Source organism: Canis aureus, chromosome 7 (genome assembly GCF_053574225.1).
Source record: "Canis aureus isolate CA01 chromosome 7, VMU_Caureus_v.1.0, whole genome shotgun sequence".
Taxonomy (NCBI): Eukaryota; Metazoa; Chordata; class Mammalia; order Carnivora; family Canidae; genus Canis; species Canis aureus.
Genome location: NC_135617.1, coordinates 66,884,450 through 66,902,151, shown reverse-complemented (window position 1 = coordinate 66,902,151; position 17,702 = coordinate 66,884,450). Strand labels below are relative to the sequence as shown.

The 17,702-nt window shown below is 50.4% G+C and overlaps 1 protein-coding gene across 2 annotated transcripts; it reads left to right on the top strand.

The window, feature by feature from the left end:
- The first annotated feature begins 5,457 nt into the window (after positions 1-5,457).
- Positions 5,458-13,742, top strand: CDKN1A (cyclin dependent kinase inhibitor 1A). Of its 2 annotated transcripts, none has more exons than XM_077904227.1 (3): positions 5,458-5,615; positions 10,357-10,812; positions 12,233-13,742. In XM_077904227.1, the coding sequence occupies exons 2-3, from the start codon at positions 10,368-10,370 to the stop codon at positions 12,280-12,282; spliced, it is 495 nt and encodes a 164-aa protein (XP_077760353.1). In that variant the 5' UTR covers positions 5,458-5,615; positions 10,357-10,367; the 3' UTR covers positions 12,283-13,742. The 2 variants fall into 2 exon arrangements, with proteins under 2 accessions (XP_077760353.1, XP_077760352.1); XM_077904226.1 differs by having other exon boundaries at positions 5,528-5,615; positions 10,363-10,812.
- The last annotated feature ends 3,960 nt before the right edge of the window (positions 13,743-17,702 follow it).

The following is a 17,702-nucleotide window of genomic DNA, read 5'->3' as shown; positions in this document are numbered from 1 at the left end:
GCAGGTAGCTATGCCACTGGGTGGCTCAGTGGGTTAAGTGTCTGCCTTTGGCTCAGGTCATGATCTCCGGGTCCTAGGATGGAGCCTGGCCTCGGGCTTTCTGCTCAGTGCAGAGTCTACCTCTATCTCTCTCCCTCTGACCCTCTCCACTGCTCATTCTCTCTCTCTCTCTCAGATAAATAAAATCTTAAAAGAAAGAAAGAATAGCCATAACAGGGGTGCTTGGATGGCTTTGTCAATTAAAGCCTCCAACTCCAAGTCAGGAGCCCAGGCTGGGGGAGCCTCCACCATGTTGAGGTAGCATCATCTGGGAACATGAAACCTCACTTTCACCCCAGCCAGGGAGGGCAGAGAGCCTGGAGAGTTTCACTTGGCCTCGGCCCTAAAGAGACCAATGTCATGAATACGCACATTTTCATTGGCCAGACCTAGTCACAAGACCCTGCCTAAAGTGCAAGGAGGGGTTGAGAGCACATAGAGCGGTGGCCCAGCATTACTCTCTTGGCCACAGGTGCTAAAACTATTGAAAACAAAGGAAAGTTCAACATAAAACTCAAGATAGTGTTTAGCACAGGACGTGGGGTGTGGGGCAACTCACAGGAAGGTGTCAGTGATTTGTAATGTTCTAGCTCTGGGGTTGAGCAATGAGTGTTAATTGTGTGTGTGTTAATTATATGTATATACACACACATATATGATTATATACATATATAAATGAATGAATGAGTGAATAGATGAATAAATAAATAAAAGAAAGGACTCAGAAGCAGTGACACTTAAGCCTAATCTCAGGTTGCAGGCCAAAAATGGCTCTTTCATAAATATTCAATGAGCTCTGGCTGAGGCTGCTAGGCCTCAAAAGTACAAAGATGAATAAAATATGGGCTCAACCCCCTCAGGTTCTCAGCTCAGGGAATGCAGTAGGTACACAAACCAGGCAAGCCAGCAAGGCACAGTGGAATGGATTACTCACCAGGAGCTCTGGGAGCCAGAGGGAGCCCTGAGAAGGTCTCCCTCCAAAGGGGTCATGTAGGTTGGGTAATGCAGGATGAGTAGGAGTTCAACAGGTAGAGAAATGAGTAGAGGTGGGGTAGGTTGGTCAGGAAGACTCATTCTAGAAACGGGAATGCTATGTGCAAGGCACAGTGAGAACTTCATTCCTTAGGTGGCCTGTGTTCACGCATCTCCCTAAATGATCTGATCAAGTCATTCACCATGTGCTATGCCACCTAGAACCTTCTGCAGGACCAGCCAGGCACTCATTCTCCCTACTGGCTGTTTGGAGCATTGGTTGCTGATGCTTACAACTAAGTCCTTCTTCAGGAATCAGCCTCAGATAAGGGAATTCTCTTGGCCAAGGCTGTGTACACACCTCTACTCCAAGGGCAGCCATATCCAAATGACTGGTCAAAGGATGAATATACAGGCCCAGGCCCCTTGCTTTAATTCAGGGAACTCTGTGGAACATCCCAGCTCCAGAGCTCGTGTGGGATTAGCTGGGGCCTCTCTAGAGCCTCCAGTCTCCATCATAGCCCAACTCATCTCTCTGTCGGATCCTATTTCTTTTATACTCCCACAGGGGTTGAGTGGGGATGCACTCCCCAAGAAACCTCCTTCAAGAGTATCTCCACTTCAGAGTGTTTTCTAGGAAACCTGCCTAAGATACTCACTAAGGTGTAAATGATTACTCAATTTCAAGGGATGCCTTTCCTGGGGTGTGTGTATAGCAATAATAACTAATGTTCACAGAGTGATTTCCATGTGCTAGGCACTATACTAAGCACTCTGCCTATGTGAGCTTATTTAAAAACGAACAGAAGGAACTCATGCCAAAGGAATGAATTTCTAATGGTAGAATTTCAGACTTAGGGAAGGTGAAATTATCAGCTTAGGGAGACTGGAAGTGTTTGTGTGACACATATTCAGCCACAGATTTCTCTTTCTCGCTGTTCAGTAGTCCTGATCTTTTGTACTGGCTGACTGGCTGGGCCAACCCTCCAGCAAGTCAGAGTTGGGGCTCTCAAAATCATTCTTAAAAAAAAAAAAAAAGAAGAAGAAGAAGAAGAAGAAGCAGGACTTCTGCTCAGTAGTGCAATAAATATTTCTGTTCTGTCTTTTTTCTGGGGTCTCCCTTCTTGGGAGCCTGTGTGGAGGTAAATTCCTCTGTAAGCCGAGTACCCCGGTTTGGGACTCCCCAAACATTTTCTGAGAAATGGCGACCTTGTTCCTACTACTTCCTCTCCCTTCCTGGGCAGCTCCAGTAGCCACCCTTACATCCTCCTTCAGACTTGAGCTTCCCAGCTTTCCTTTCTGTCATCACCTCCCTCCTGGTGGGGGCTGACCTGAAACCTCTTGTCCCCAGACAGAGCCTCCCTCCATCCCCGAGCCACGTCCTTCCCAGGGAGCATGCCCGGGCAGCAGACTGTAGCCCCGACTAGTCCTTCAGACCTCAGGAACATGTCCCAACATGTTGAGCACTGGGGTAGAAGGGGCTGGTTGCTGTTTTGTCCTTCGGGCTGCCTGCTTTGGGGTAAAGAGGGGGATGGCAGGACACAGGAGACCCCCCAAAGACCCCAAGGAGACTTGGTTTGAATTTCTCTGAACAGAAATATGTGTTTTGCTGCAGATCCCTTGGGATTGGCCTGGGATCCAGGGTGTGTGTCTGTGTGTGTGTTTTTTGCACACTTTTTTTTTGCATCAGCTCTCCTGTGTGACTTCTAACAATCTGTTCTTTTGCCCCCTTCATAGCAGAAGTCCCTTGTTAAGGGCATGCCTGGGTATACACTCAAGTGTATGGTTGGAAATTTTTTTTAAGTACTGAACAGTATCAGACACTTAGTACTGTGCCTAATAAATATTTGTTGAATTCTGTTGTTGTTGTTGTGGTGGTGGTGGTGGTGAGCTAAAAGTTTCATTAAAAAAAAAAAAAAAACCCAAAAAATAAAAAAATAAAAAAACCCCACAAAACTCACTTCCCAACAACAACAAAAAGAATTATTTCATTGTGAAGTTCAGTACCACAAAATTTTAAATAATTCAATACAAGCCTCTTTAAAAAAAAATTTTTTTTTTCCCCAAAGTAAACAGACAGAAAATGTCAAGTCTATTTGAGATGCTTGAGAGACAAAGGGATTCAAGGCAGTAGGAGGATATGCCTGTCCTCTGCTGAACATTTGACAGTGCAGCCTTTGGGTATGTGTATGTTGGGGATGGAGGGAGGTGCGGTATGAAGAAAGGAGCTAGGGAGGAGGGGATTGGTCCTGGGGTCTTGGCCTTTGTGTAGCACCCCCCTGAGATCCAGCTGCAGTCCTGGCTTGAATCCACCATCAGGCAGGCAAGGGAGTCTGGTGCTGTGCCCTTGCACCCCTACCTGGGCTCCTATGCCAGCAGTAGAGGAGAAGACCTGTCCTCCCTGAGGTCAGCTGTGTTAGAGGAAGAAAACGGGGCATGTCTGGGCAGAGATTTCCAGACACTGAACAGTCCTAGATGTCAGTAATTGTAGCTGCTCCAAGCCTGGGATCTATTTCTTAGTGGGATTTCTGTTCAAAGTAGCATTCTATTCTTTGAAATGTATTTTTAAAGATTTAAAAATTTATTTTATTCTATTTCTTTTATTTTTTTTTAACATTTTTAAATGTATTTATTCGTGAGAGGCACAGAGAGGTGGCAGAGACATAAGCAGAGGGAGAAGCAGGCTCCCTGTGGGGAGCCTGATGTGGGCCTTGATCCCAGGACCCCAGGATCTCGACCCAAGCCAAAACAGATGCGCAGCCCCTGAGCCACCCAGGCTCCCTATATTTCTTTTATTTTTTAAAAGTAAGCTCTATGCCCAACAAGGGGCTTGAAGTCAGACCCTGAAATCAAGAGTCACATTCTCTCCTGACTGAGCCAGCCAGGCACCCTCCTCTGTTCCCCGCAATTTTTTAAAAGCAAAACTACAACTATATTAAGTGAAAGAAGGAGGCAAAAAAGAAGTACAAGAGGGGCTAGTGGTGGCAAGTGGGTGGGAGTAAATGGGTACCTCGCTTGCTTTTGTACCAGCGGCAAGCACCAGTGGACATTTCCAGAATTGTCTTTCATCAATGCCACCTCAGTACACTGCCTGAAAATGAGGAGTGCTGGGGGTTTCCCTCTTTCTAGAGCCACTTAAATAGAGAGGGCAATGAGCAGAGAGCTCTGAGAGGCACTGGGCCTATGCTCCAATTATAGCTGTTTATTTGCTGTGTGACCTGAGTCAGGTCACTGAACTTCTCTGAGCCTCAGTGTTCCCAGCAGCGTAAGCGGATTGTGCGGGGGAATATCCAGGAGATAATTTGCTAACCAAGTCCTTCCCCCTTCCTAGCTATCAAATCTGTTGCAATCAGAGGAGCCTGGGTAGTTCAGTTGGTTTAGCATCTGTCTTTGCTTTATGATTTTGGGGTCTTGGTATCCAGCCTGGAGTTGGGCTCTTTGCTCAGCAGGTAGTCTGCTTCTACCTCTCTCCCTACTTCTCCCCCTTCCTCTGCTCCTGCTCTCTCTCTGTCTCATTCATAAATAAATAAATAAATAAATAAATAAATAAATAAATAAAATCTTAAAAAAAAAAAATATGTTGCGGGATCCCTGGGTGGTGCAGCGGTTTGGCGCCTGCCTTTGGCCCAGGGCGCGATCCTGGTGACCCGGGATCGAATCCCACGTCGGGCTCCCGGTGCATGGAGCCTGCTTCTCCCTCTGCCTGTGTCTCTGCCTCTCTCTCCCTGTGTGTGTGACTATCATAAATAAATAAAAAAATAAAAAAAATCTGTTGCAATCATAGAGATCTCTATTGTTGAGGTGAGAAGGAGGTGGATGTGGGCACGAGGAGGAGGGGTAGGGAGGTTGGTTCAATGTCCAATTTCCCCCATTTCCTGCTTTCCCCTGGAGACCTGGTTGACCTTTTCTGAGTATTCCCCATTCCCTCCTTCCCCGGGGGCATTGGGCGAGCAACAACTTTGCATCCGTTTAGTCCTGAGGTCCTTAATTTCTTCATCTGTGAAAGAAGGGGGATCGAATCCGGTTCTGGTCTCCAAGATGCTTTGTTGGCGTGTCTGGGTGCTTGGGAAGAGGCGGTCTAGTGAGGGGTCTGTGGGAAGACTGGCGGTATAGTGGGCTTTTCTGGAAATCGCCGAGCGAGGCACATCCTTTATGCTTTTATTTATGGAGTGTTATCTATGAATGTCACCCCTCGTGATCTTCTCGGGGCCAGAAGAAGGGCTCATCCTAAGAATGCCATCCCTTCGTGGGGAGTGCCAACTCCCAACCCAGCGAAAACAACCCCGGTCTGTGGCTCAGTTAGTGGGGAAACATGTCAAGCACAGGGACCTAGGCGCGGGGCGCGGGGCGCGGGGCGGGGAGGGAAGCGCCCCCCTGCAGCCCGCGGTGTAGGCGTCTGACTTCGGAGGTCTCCAGCCGCCGGCGAGTTGCGAGCTGCGGCGGCGGACGGCGGCAGAAGGGGCGGTGCCAGGCCTGGGGGCGGGGCGGCCGGTCCCTATATAAGGCGGCACCGGGCGGTGCCAGCTCGCGAGCTGCTGCGGGAGACGGTGGCTTGGAGAGCGGAGGCGGGCGCGGATTCGCGGAGCCGGAGACCCTCGGAGGAGGTGAGGGCCTTGTGGCCGGCGAGGGGGCCTGGGCCGGCGGCTCGGAGCCCGGCCGAGGTGTCCGCCTCGTGTGTGTGTGTTCGTGTCCCAGCGGGTGAGTGTGTGCGTGCGCGTGCCGTCTTCACAGGTGAATGACGTGCGTGGGTCGGCTCCCACGGGTGTCTCCGGAAGGTGCGCTTGTGCCGGAGGTCGGGCTGTGTCGGAAGCCCGGGGCGGCGGGAGCGCAGCAGAGCGGGGGATCCCCTGCCGCGCCCCCCGCCCTGGAGCCAGGGGAGGCGTGGACTCGCGCGCCCCAGGCCCCCGGCGGCGCGCGGAGGGAGCCCCCGGGCGCGGAGCCCCCGGAGGGGCGGGGAACGCCGAGCCCGGCAGGTTCACCGCCCTCCGCTCCCGGCGGCTGCGATCCAATCCTCCAATCCGCGCCGTCTCCGCCCAGACCCCTGCGGCCGGGGTCCCCGACGCCTCCGCGTCCGCCACCGGCTGGGCGCTGAGGTCAGCGCGGGCGGCGTACCCCCCCGGTCCTTGGGAACGTGTTGGGACACATCCTTTCAGGGCAATCGAGGAGGTGACTCACGGTGACAAGGAGACCCCGGGAAATGGGACGGGTGCGGTCAGAGCCCCGCCCGGGCTGGGGGACAGTGGCGCCCCAGAAGTCGGCTTCCTCCCCGCCCCGGGTGTCTGTGCCCCGATCGGCACAGTGACTGTTTGGCTGGCACAGAGTGTTCTCAGGGAAGCCGGGACATCGGGAGGTCCAGGACTGGGTGTCCGGTCCCCGCCTCGCAGCGCGCCCTCGGGGACCCGGAGCGGTGGCCCTGCGCGGGCTGGGCTCGCTCCAGCCGGCCCGTGGGAGAAGAACAGGGGTCGGACACACCTGTCCTCCTTCGCGCCCCGCCTGCCCTGGGGTCGGGGCGCCGCATTCCGCAGCGGGAGGGGAGACCTGCGCCGCGGGGCCGCGGGGCGTGCAGCCCACGCGCGGGGCGAGGGACGCGGAGAGGTCCCATCTGGAGGCTGGTCCCACCCTGACGGCCACATCCGGGGGCTCCCGGCGCCCCTCGCCAAACTGCCCTGTCCGAGGGCGACTGCTCAGCGCGCAGCGAGAGGACGAGCCGTCCTTTGGGCGCCGCCGCCCAGCGCGGGCCACCGTGCACCCCCCCCCCCGTCGGGGGCCCTCGGGGGACACGGGCGCCCGCCTCTTGCGGAAAAGAATCTTGGAATTGGGTTTGGCGCTTTGGGGTGCCCGGGCGGCTCCCTCCCTGCCCCCCCTTCCCTGCCTCCACGTCGCGGTTCGAGGACTGTCGAGCGGTTCTGTTTTCCTTGCTTTCGTCTATTTTTATTTTCCAGGGATCTGACTCATCCCGTGCTTTGGGCGTGGAGATAAGGTGGAGGGACCAAACCTCTGCGCGCCTCTGCGTGCGGAGTGTGTGTGTGTGTGTGTGTGTGTGTGTGTGTGTGTGTCACGGAGGCGCGCGCGTTTTTCCAACAGTGGCGGGGCTTTCGGAAGCCTGGCTGGCTCAGCGTGACGTGTTCGCGGCCCCCGGTCCGCCCCCCGGTCCGCCCCCCGCCTCCCCTCCCCACCCGAGGGTGACGCTGCAGCCCGAGCGCACGCAGAGTTGTGGCGGGCGGGGAGCGCTCCGCAGGAAACTGACTCATCGCTGCTCGCGGCGGCGGCTCGCGGCTCTGCCCACACGCCGACCCTGCGCGTGATTTCCTGGAGACCGGCGCCCCCGTCCGGCCCCGACGCGAGTAGCAAGCGCGCCTTCCCGCGGAACGCGGCTTCGCCCGCCTTCCCTTCCCGCCGCGCTGCGCCGCGGCTGAGCCTGAGCCGCAGCTGCGAACGCCCCTGAAAAAGCATGCCCCGTTGGCTCATCGCGGGGTGCTCCGTGCTTACTGGTTACTTCGGAATTAAAACTGGCTGAAGTCTAAGACACGAAGGCCAACCAAGGATGCTATTCTCGGTTGTTTGTGAAATAAGGGTTTATATTTGACTTCTCTCTGAACTGGGAGTTACGATAATGGGAATGAGATCAGATTTTGATGAGGAGCCTATGAGGGCCATAGGGTGGTAGGAGAGAGGATCCTTGCCTGGATTCTGGTCCCATCTTGAGCGCCTAGAAGCCTGGGAATACTCAGCCTCCTGGTGAAAAGCCAAGGCAGGCTCCTCCTCCTTGTGCCAGTGAGGCCGTCCTGTGTATCCTCTCTTGAAAGGCACCCCAAGAGTGCCCATATGGGGAACTGCCAAACACCTGCTTAAATCCCCTTTATTTTATTATTTTTTAAGATTATTTATTTATTTATTCATGAGAGACACACAGAGGAGGCAGAGACACAGGCAGAGGGAGAAGCAGGCTCCCTGCGGGAAACCGGCTGTGGGACTCTACCCTTGAGAGTAGGGTATCAGGCCCTGCACCGAAGGCAGATGCTCAACTGCTGAGCCAACCAGGGGCTTAAATCCCCTTTAGTTTGAGTTATTCTGGGAAGAGAGGGACCTATCAACCTGTATTTTTTAAAAAGCTCCCTAAGTGATTCTGCTGGGCCTCTGGTTAGGAACACAAAACTAGAGAGGGAGTAAGGATGAACACCAGAGCACGGAACCCAGGATAAACAGGCCTGGGTTCAAATCCTGGCTGTGCCACTTGTGAGCCATGTGACCTCGGGCAAGTTACTTTACTTCTCTGAGGTCTTAGTTACTTCTTCTGTTAAAAAAATAAAAAAAGACCAATATACCCACTCTTTAGGAAAATTAATATTTATTAACTTAGAACAGCCCCTGGCACATAAAAATATATAAATAAATCCTGATGCTTGCCCTAAAGAGAGTGGGTGAAGGTTATTTGAGGGCTCCGCCCACTGTGCTGTGTAACCCCTCTATGGGGCAGTGGCCCTTGGCCTTTTTAGTTTTCTGATTTGGGGGCAAGCCTCGTATCTCTCTAAACGCTTGCCCTTTAAACTTGGTCTGAGGTCACCTAATGTGTCCTCTCTCCTATAAGCTGTGGGAGGTGGGGTGGGGAGGGGGAGCTGTGGCAAGGGTCCAGGGCTTCCTGCCCCAGGAGGTCACTCAGCAGAGCTTTCACCCTCAGAGCCTGCAAAGCAGGACTTGTCCTCGGGGGAAAAGCCAGTCCCTGCCAAGGTTGCACAGCCGCTCAGCCCTGGAGTCAGGCCAGAGCAGGGCAGGTAGGTGCCAGCACTTCGTCATGAGCAAACTCACCCTCGGTTTTCCCTCTTCTGAAGTGAAAGGAGAGGAACCAGGTAGACCGGTCAACTCTAATTTTCTTTCCGCAAAACGGGTTCCTCAGATGCAGCTAACACAGGCAGAGGCTTCCAGGCTGTCTAGACTTCAGATCACCTGATGTGCCTGGCAGGATGTGGCTCAGCCTGGGAGAAATCATCACCCTGGCCTGCCCTGCCCAGCCCCTCCTCACCTCCAGGCCTCCCGCCTGATGACATCCTTGGGAAAGGCCCCCAGCACACAGCACCTGTCAGCTGCTGTCTGAAGGAGGTGGTGGTGGGGGAAGGGGGGGAAGACTCAGCCAGAACTGAACACAGAGAAATAATAACACTTCTATATACCAGCTTCTATATACCAGCTGCTTCTCTGCCTGTTACCTACGTTAACTCAGTTAATCCTCACATCTGTCCTCTGAGACATTCACTATTACTGTCTCCATTTTACAGATGAGGCAAATAGAGTTGAGAGAAGTTAAGCTATTTGTGCAGGGTCACCCAGCGGAGCCTGGATTCCAACCTAGGCAGTCCTGCTCCAGAGCCCTCACTCTTAACCACAGGATAGAGCCTCCACCTCTGTTCTATTGCCTTGCTAGAAGGGACTCCCTGACCAATTGCTTGAGCATGCTTGCACAGCCCCATTTTTTTATAGATGAGAAAATTGAGGCCCAGAGACATTAAGTGACTTTATTTTTTTAATCTTTAACATTTTTAAGTGACTTATTTTTAACAGATTTTATTTATTTATTAGAGAGAGAGAGAGTTGTGCACAAGCCGAGGAAGAGGCAGAGAGAGGGGGAGAAGCAGACTCCCCGTGGAGGAGGGAGCCCAATGCAGGGCTCCATCCCTCAGGATCATGACCTGAGCCAAAGTCAGACACTTAAACAACTGAGCCACCCAGGCACCCCTTTAAGTGACTTTAAAGTTTATGTAATACGCAGCAGAGCTAGGAATAGATCCTAGGTGGGGTTTTTTTTTTTTTTTTTTTTCTTTTTATCCCAAAACCCTGGGGGTACTTTTGAATTTCAGAACAGAATTATCCCACATGGGTATCTTGGTAGAGGGATTCAGGAGGCCAGAGTTGCTGTCAGCCTGCCCTTTCATTTGGGACCTGACCTTTTGGTCCGGGCTGGGGTTGGGAAACTACTGGACTCTGGTAATTCACACCCATGAAGGACACCTCGAGGGGGAAACTCATTGATTTTAGTTGATAATACTGGTGGTAAACAGGACTCCGATCCTGCTAATGCAATAAACTTGTCTTTGTTGACAGAACCTGTCCTTCAGCTGCCCACTCCCCCAGTGACCTTGGGGTGCCAGGATGGCTGAGTTCTGGCCCCATCCGGGGGCTGTGGACTGGGGGCTGGGAGTGGCCTGTGGGGAGGAGATGGTGGAGAATCAGCTGGAAGGACTCAGAGACCTCGTGTTCTAGTAGGAAGCTCCCCTCTGAGCTTGCACAGGGAAGCCCGGCCTGCTAGGGCAGGGTGCCATTCCCCAAGTGACCGGGGGCCTTGTGTCTCAGCTGCAGGTGCCATGTCGGAGCCGTCCAGGGACGCCCTGCCCATCCCTCATGGCAGCAAGGCTTGCCGCCGCCTCTTCGGCCCCGTGGACAGCGAGCAGCTGCGCCGGGACTGTGACGCGCTGATGGCCAGCTGTGTGCAAGAGGCCCGGGAGCGATGGAACTTTGACTTCGTCACCGAGACGCCGCTGGAAGGCGACTTTGCCTGGGAGCGCGTGCGGGGCCTGGGCCTGTCCAAGGTCTCCCTGCCTGCGGGGCCCCGGGGGGGCCGGGATGACCTGGGAGGGGGCAAGCGGCCCGGCACCTCGCCTGCCCTGCTGCAGGGGACAGCTCAGGAGGACCACCTGGACCTGTCGCTGACCTGCACCCTCCTGCCTCACTCCCCTGAGCGGCCTGAGGCATCCCCGGGTGTGCCTGGCACCTCTCAGGGCCGAAAACGGCGGCAGACCAGCATGACAGGTGAGGATGGGTGCGGGGAAGGACACTGCAGGGGACTCTCAGAATCCGTGGTGCAGGGGCTGGCCTGTCGGGTTCAGCTGGCTCATCAGGCCCAGAGGGAAACAGGCCAGAGAGAGGAAGTCCCTCGGCAGGTCTACAGCCAAGACCAGCTAGCTAACATTTATTGGGAACATTTATTATAGGCCAAGCCCCTTGCTAAGGTGAATTTATAAGACGGTTTCTTTTTGCTTCCTTCCTTTTTTTTTTTTTTTTTTTAAAGATTTATTTATTTGAGAGAGTCAAAGAATGCGAACGGGGGTGGGGGGGTTGAGGGGTGGAGTGGCAGAGGGAGAGGGAGAAGCAGACTCCCATCCATCTTCCTTATTTTTTTCTTTGGCATATGGTTTGTTTGCTTGCTTGATTTTACTATCAACAGCTACTTCCTTATCTTAAGATTGTCTATGTCCCTCATGAAGTGATTATCTCCACGAGAAAGGGATCTGCATCTTTCTTGTTCATTGCTGAATCCCCAGCACCTAGGACAGTGTCTGGCATATAGTAGGTGCTTGATAAAAAAAAAAAAAAATCAATGAGCAAGGCTGACCTTCAAGCACATACTGTGCCTGGCTCCAGATCAAAGCCTTTAGAGAGGGCATTTCATCCAATTCTTGGAGCATTGTACCAGTGGCAGCTTCATTTTATACATGAGGAAACAGGCTTAGAGAGGTGCAGTCCTGAATCCCATGGCAGGGGCACCTGGGTGGCTCAGTCAGTTGAGTGTCTGACTCTTGGTCTCAGCTCAGGTCCTGATCTCAGGGCTGTGAGTTCAAGCCCTGTGTTGGGTTCCCTGCTGGGTTTGGAGCTCACCTTAAAAAAAAAAAAAAAAAAAAAAAAAGAATCCCATGGCAAATTTGCAGCTGAGTCAGAACTAACAATACGGATAATAATAGTTCCTATTTATATGGCCCAGTCATTGTACGGAACACTTCTCGCAGAGTATCTAGTGGCATTCTTGGAGCAGTGCTGTTCAATGGAATTCTGCAGTGATGCAGATGTCCAGTGCCGCTAGCTCCAAATAGCCACTGAGCATCTGACGTGTGGCTGGTGTGACTGAGAAACTGAATTTTTCATTTTATTTGATTCTACTTCATTTAACGACAGACATAGCTGGCTACTGTAGTGGGCAGCTTGGCTTGGAGCCGGCCCACGGATGTAGGTCTGGTTATTGTTGGTCACAGCTGTGAAGCGTGGTGGGATGCTCTCTGTAATGCTCCCCGGGGAGGCAGAGTGGAAGTTGCCCCCCACCCCCACCCCCGGACTTGGCAATGTGTCCCTTCGGCCCTAGGAGACATCCCTGCCCCCTCTGCGTGTGCTCTAGACGGATATAGCTCTGCTGGGCCCTCTTCCTCCTGGTCAGCTGACTTCTGTTTTTTCTTCCCAGATTTCTATCACTCCAAACGCCGGCTGATCTTCTCCAAGAGGAAGCCCTAATCTGCTCACCGGAAGCCTCAAGCTCCTAGAAATGAGAGCCCCCCCACATCCCAGGCCCCTTCTACACCTTTTGCCTTTACTCCTTCAGTTTGTACGTCTTAATTATTATTTGTGTTTTAATTTAAACTTCTCCTCATGTACATACCCTGCTTGCCACCACCCTCCCCCCCCACCCCTCCCCAGCCTTTGGCATTTAGGATTATTTAAAAAACCATTAGATAGCAGAATGATAGGCTTATTAGAGTGCTAGGTATTTTTATTATGCAAACTGTTATTTAAATACATCTTCCCCCTGTGCTCCTCATTTCCACTCTCCCAGAGGTAAGGTGGGGCTGGCATGACCCTCACCTGCTGGGTGGTGTTCTCTGGAGGGGCCTGGCTCCCTCTGCTCACCGCCTGGTAGGTGTTCTGAAATTTCGCCCCCTTCCTGCCTTCCCAAACCTGGATTCTTTATCATTTGAGAAGTAAACAGCACTTTGAAGGGGGGCCCAGCAGGGTGGGGGCAGCATCAAAACTTTGGGGTCCTCTCACCTTCTCTAAGGTTGGGCAGGGTGACCCTAAAGTGGGCACAGCCTAGAACACTCTGTCCTGTGAAGGCATGGGGGAAGGTAGGGTCCTGTAGCAAACCACCCCACCTCCCCTCACCCCCTCTGCCACCACAAGGGAGACAGTCTCCATGTTTGGCCTCCCATGAGGTCTTCTAGGAGCTCTGGATGCCCCCTGTTTTCCAGCTGGGCTTTCAAGTCTCTCTCTGTCCCCCGCCCCTCCCCCATTCTCTTTCCCACTAGGACCCTCTCAGTCCTGGGTGGCAGCTCTGGGATGCCTGTTCCCCCAGCTTAGTGGACTGAGAGGGTTTCCTAGGGGTATACTAGAAGTGGGGGTCCCCAGTTCTACCTCAGGCAGCTCAAGCAGCGACCACCTCCTCCTCTCACCTCCTGGGGCAGAGGTCCTGAGAGGGTGAGATAGGCCTACTTGAGTGGGGAATCTGTCAGGGGCGTATTGGGGGGGAGCAGATTTTTCTAGGAGAGAGAGGGCAACACCAGCCCCTGGAACTCATCCAAGGACTTTCCCCACTGCCCTACCCTTCCCCCATTTCATTGCACTTTGAATAGCAGCTGAACAAGGAGTCAGATGTTTTAAGATAGCAGAGGTAGACGCTGTGGATAGGGCATGCTACATGGGCTAGTTGTGAGTTATTGTCTCTTCTGGCCCTGAACATTGAGCCCCCAGAGGTACTGAAGCACTTAGTGGGTCTGACCCCAAACACTGTAAGCTCCTGTAACATCCTGGCCTGTACTGTTTTCTCCTGGCTCCTCATGTGTCCTGGTTCTCCTGTTTCCACCTAGACTATAAGCCTCTGAAGGGCAAGAACAAGTCCTGTACTGCCCTGGGTCTCTCACAGCCCCTCCCACAGTGCTGGGTACACAGCAGGTGCTCAATAAATATTTCTTAGTAACTTGTATTGTGATCAATATGCCTCACCATTTGTAAGCACAAGTAGGTGGAAGATTATGTGGGTCGTTTTTACAATTTTAGCAATTAGGCATTTAAAGTTAAAAAATGCCGAGAGCTTAACAAAGACAATGAGGCAAAAGACGACAAAACCCAAAACAATAAACATCACACCTCTGCAAAGATTGCCCACCAGGATCAATATTTTGGTTCATTGTGTGGCCTCTTTTTAGTAAAGAATATGTTGTTAGTCACCAGGGACATGCAAATCATTACTCATTGGGGAAATGCACGTTAAAACCACAATAAGATAAACTGCACCCTTATAATAGAGTGACTATAAGGAAAAAAGCTGACCTTGCCAAGTGTGGGCAAGCATAGGGAACAACCGGAACTCTTACACCTTGCAGGCAGAAGTATAAAATATCTCAACTACTTTAGAAAACTGTTTGATGATACCTTCCAAAGATGGCTCGCCTCATGCCTGCCCCGTGACACAGGAATTCCATTCCTAAGTTTGTTCTCAAGAGAAATCAGTACATATTTCCACCAGAAACCATGTTCATAGCAGTCTTGACAGACCCAAACTGGAAACAACCCAAAGCCCATAACAAGGATATATATGTAAATTGTGGTAGCTTTCTATAGTAGAGTACTGTAGAACAAAGTGACCCACAGCTCTATGGTCAACTCCTCTGCGACAAAGCAGGAAAGCATATTCAAAGGAAAAAAAGAAGAGACCGTCTCTTCAACAAATGGTGTTGGGAAAACTGGACAACTACATGCAGAAGAATGAAACTGGGCCATTTTCTTACACCAATAGAAAAATAAACTCAAAATGAATGAAAGACCTAAATGTGAGATAGGAAACCATTAAAATCCCAGAGGAGAACACAGGCAGCAACCTCTGACCTTGACCATGGCAACTTCTTGCTAGACATGTCTCCAGAGGCAAGAGAAACAAAAGCAAAAATGAACTATTGGGACTTTATTAAAATAAAAAGCTTCTGCAGAGTGAAGGAAACAATCAACAAAACCAAAAGGCAGCCTATGGGATGGGAGAAGATATTTGCAAATGACATATCTGACAAAGGTATAGTATCCAAAACCCATAAGGAACTTATCAAACTCAACTCCCAAAAACCAGATAATCCAGTTAAGAAAGAGGCAGAAGACATTTTTTTCAAAGAAGACATCCAGATGGCCAACAGACACACAAAAAAGATGCTCAACACCACTCATCATCAGGGAAATACGAATTTAAACCATGATGAGATGTCACCTCACACCTGTCAGAATGGCTAAAAATTAACAACACAAGAAACATCACGCTGTTGGTGATGTGGAGAAAGGGGGACCCTCCTACACTGTTGGTGGGAATGCAAACTGGTACAGCTACTGTGGAAAACAGTGTGGAGGCTCCTTAAAAGTTAAAAATAGAGCTACCCTATGATCCAGCAGTTGCACTACTAAGTATTTATCCAAAGGATACAAAAATACAGATTTGAAGGGATACATACAATCCAATGTTTATAGTAGCCTTATCAACAATAGCCAAACTATGGAGAGAGCCCAAATGTCCATCAACAGATGAATGGATAAAGAATATGTGGTGTATATATGTTTATGTACATATATATATATGTAATGGAATATTACTCAGCTAATGAAAAAGAATGAAATCTTGCCATTTGCAACAATGTGAATAGAACTAGAGGGTATTATGCTAAGCAAAATAAGTCAAAGAAGGACAAATACCATATGATTTCACTCATATATGGAATTTAAGAAATAAAAATGAACATAGGGGAAAGGAAGGAAAAATAAAATAAGATAAAAACAGAGAGGCAGGCAAACTATAAAAGACTCTACAATTAAGAGAACAAACTGAGGAGCACCTGGGTGGGTCAGTCTTAGGTTAAGTGTCTTGATTTCGGCTCAGGTCATGATCTCAGAGTTGTGAGACCAAGCCCAGCATCACTCTGCACTCAGGAGTGCACTCCAGTAGTGGAGAATCTCTCCCTCTCCCCCACCCCTCCCCTCAGTCATGGGTGCTAGTGCACGCTTTTTCTCTCTCTCTCTAATAAATAAATAGGTCTTAAAAAAGAGAGAGAATAAACTTTGGGTTGCTGGAGTGAGGAGGGTAGGGGGATGGGTAAATTGGATGATGGGTATTAAAGAAGGCATTTGTCATGATGAGCCCTGGGAGTTGTGTTTTTTTTTTTTTTAAGATTTTATTCATTTATTCATGAGACACACAGAGAGAGAGGCAGAGACATAGGCAGAGGGAGAAGCAGGCTCCCTGTGGGGGAGCCCGATGTGGGACTCAATCCTGGAACCCCGAGATCATGCCCCGAGCCGAAGGCAGATGTTCAACAGCTGAGACACCCAGGTGTCCCAGCACTGGGTATTATATGTTAAGTGATGAATCACTAAATTCTACTCCTGAAGCCAATTTTACACTATATGTTAACTAATTAGAATTTAAATAAAAATTTGAAAAAATAAAATAACAGAGTACTTTACATGTATCTTCTGATTATCTGTTTATAATTAACCACTCCAAGACTTTAGTGGCTTAAAACAATAATCATTTATTTGCTTCTGACTGCAGTTTGACCAAGAACTACTTTTCTTTTTTTTTTTTTAATTTTATTTTATTATTTTATTTTTTTATGATAGTCACAGAGAGAGAGAGAGAGAGGCAGAGACATAGGCAGAGGGAGAAGCAGGCTCCATGAACCGGGAGCCCGATGTGGGATTTGATCCCAGGTCTCCAGGGCCGCGCCTGGGGCCAAAGGCAGGCGCTAAACCACTGCGCCACCCAGGGATCCCCAAGAACTACTTTTCAAATGTTGGATAATTGTCTGCTGTACAGGGGCGTGGCTTTGCTCTAGAACCCTAGGGCTCCCAGTTGGAGCTCAGCCCGCACTGGGGCTTTTCAGAGACTTCACATATAATATGTGAGTAATATCCTATGGATATTTCTAGTACCATGGGATACACTGACTCATATGTCCTGAGTGCTTGTTCTATAGCATGGACCTGTCACAGATTTGTCTTTTGTCCTAGACTCCACTCAAACATGGCAGCTCCCCACATCATCTAGTAAATTTGCTGGAGAGTTAATATAGGCCTCCAAAGTCCAAATAAGCTCACCCATCCTGTGCCTCTCTATAGGGGGAGCATGTCCACATTACAATGGCTTGTCTTTTCTTCAAGAGGGAATGGCCCAGCATGTCTCTGTTCATTTGACCACTTAAACTGTAACATGACAGGTCTCTGAATTTTTGTAAGGAATGTGAACATGTGATCTCTGGGTGGCGCAGCGGTTTGGTGCCTGCCTTTGGCCCAGGGCGCGATCCTGGAGACCTGGGATCGAATCCCACGTCGGGCTCCCGGTGCATGGAGCCTGCTTCTCCCTCTGCCTGTGTCTCTGCCTCTCTCTATCTGTGTGTGACTATCATAAATAAATAAAAATTTATATAAAAAAAAAGAGGGAATGCCACATTTACAAAAAAAAAAAAAAAAGGAATGTGAACATGACCCCTTTTTTTAAAATCCCCTTTCCTGAAATGAATTGGGAAGAATGCACTGGCCATATTATTAGTGTCTTACAGTCAGAACCCACGTAGACTATTCTATAGCAAAGGCACCATATCTGATGTAATGGCTGCAATTAGAGCTACTGTGTAGATAGCCATCAATTGCCATGTTTCATTTGAGGTGGATGGAATGGGGATCTGATGGGGACTACTTTGCATACTCTAGGTCTTGAGTGTAACACTAATGTCTGCATATCCACCTGGCTTGTGGTAGTGCTTCTGATTTACTGCTTGACTAGTAGGATGATAGCAGAGACTTCCACTTCATCCTTCTTTCCATAATGGCTCTTATTCCACAGATAAGGAAACCGATCAGTGAGGGTTCTGGCAACAGCTAAATATATCCATCCCAATTTGCACTCA

Excerpts from the sequence above, each read along its gene's own strand:
- CDKN1A (XM_077904227.1), top strand. The coding sequence starts at position 10,368 with ATGTCGGAGCCGTCCAGGGACGCCCTGCCCATCCCTCATGGCAGCAAG. Across the intron at positions 10,813-12,232 it reads GCGGCAGACCAGCATGACAG|ATTTCTATCACTCCAAACGC; the intron begins GTGAGGATGGGT and ends TTTTCTTCCCAG.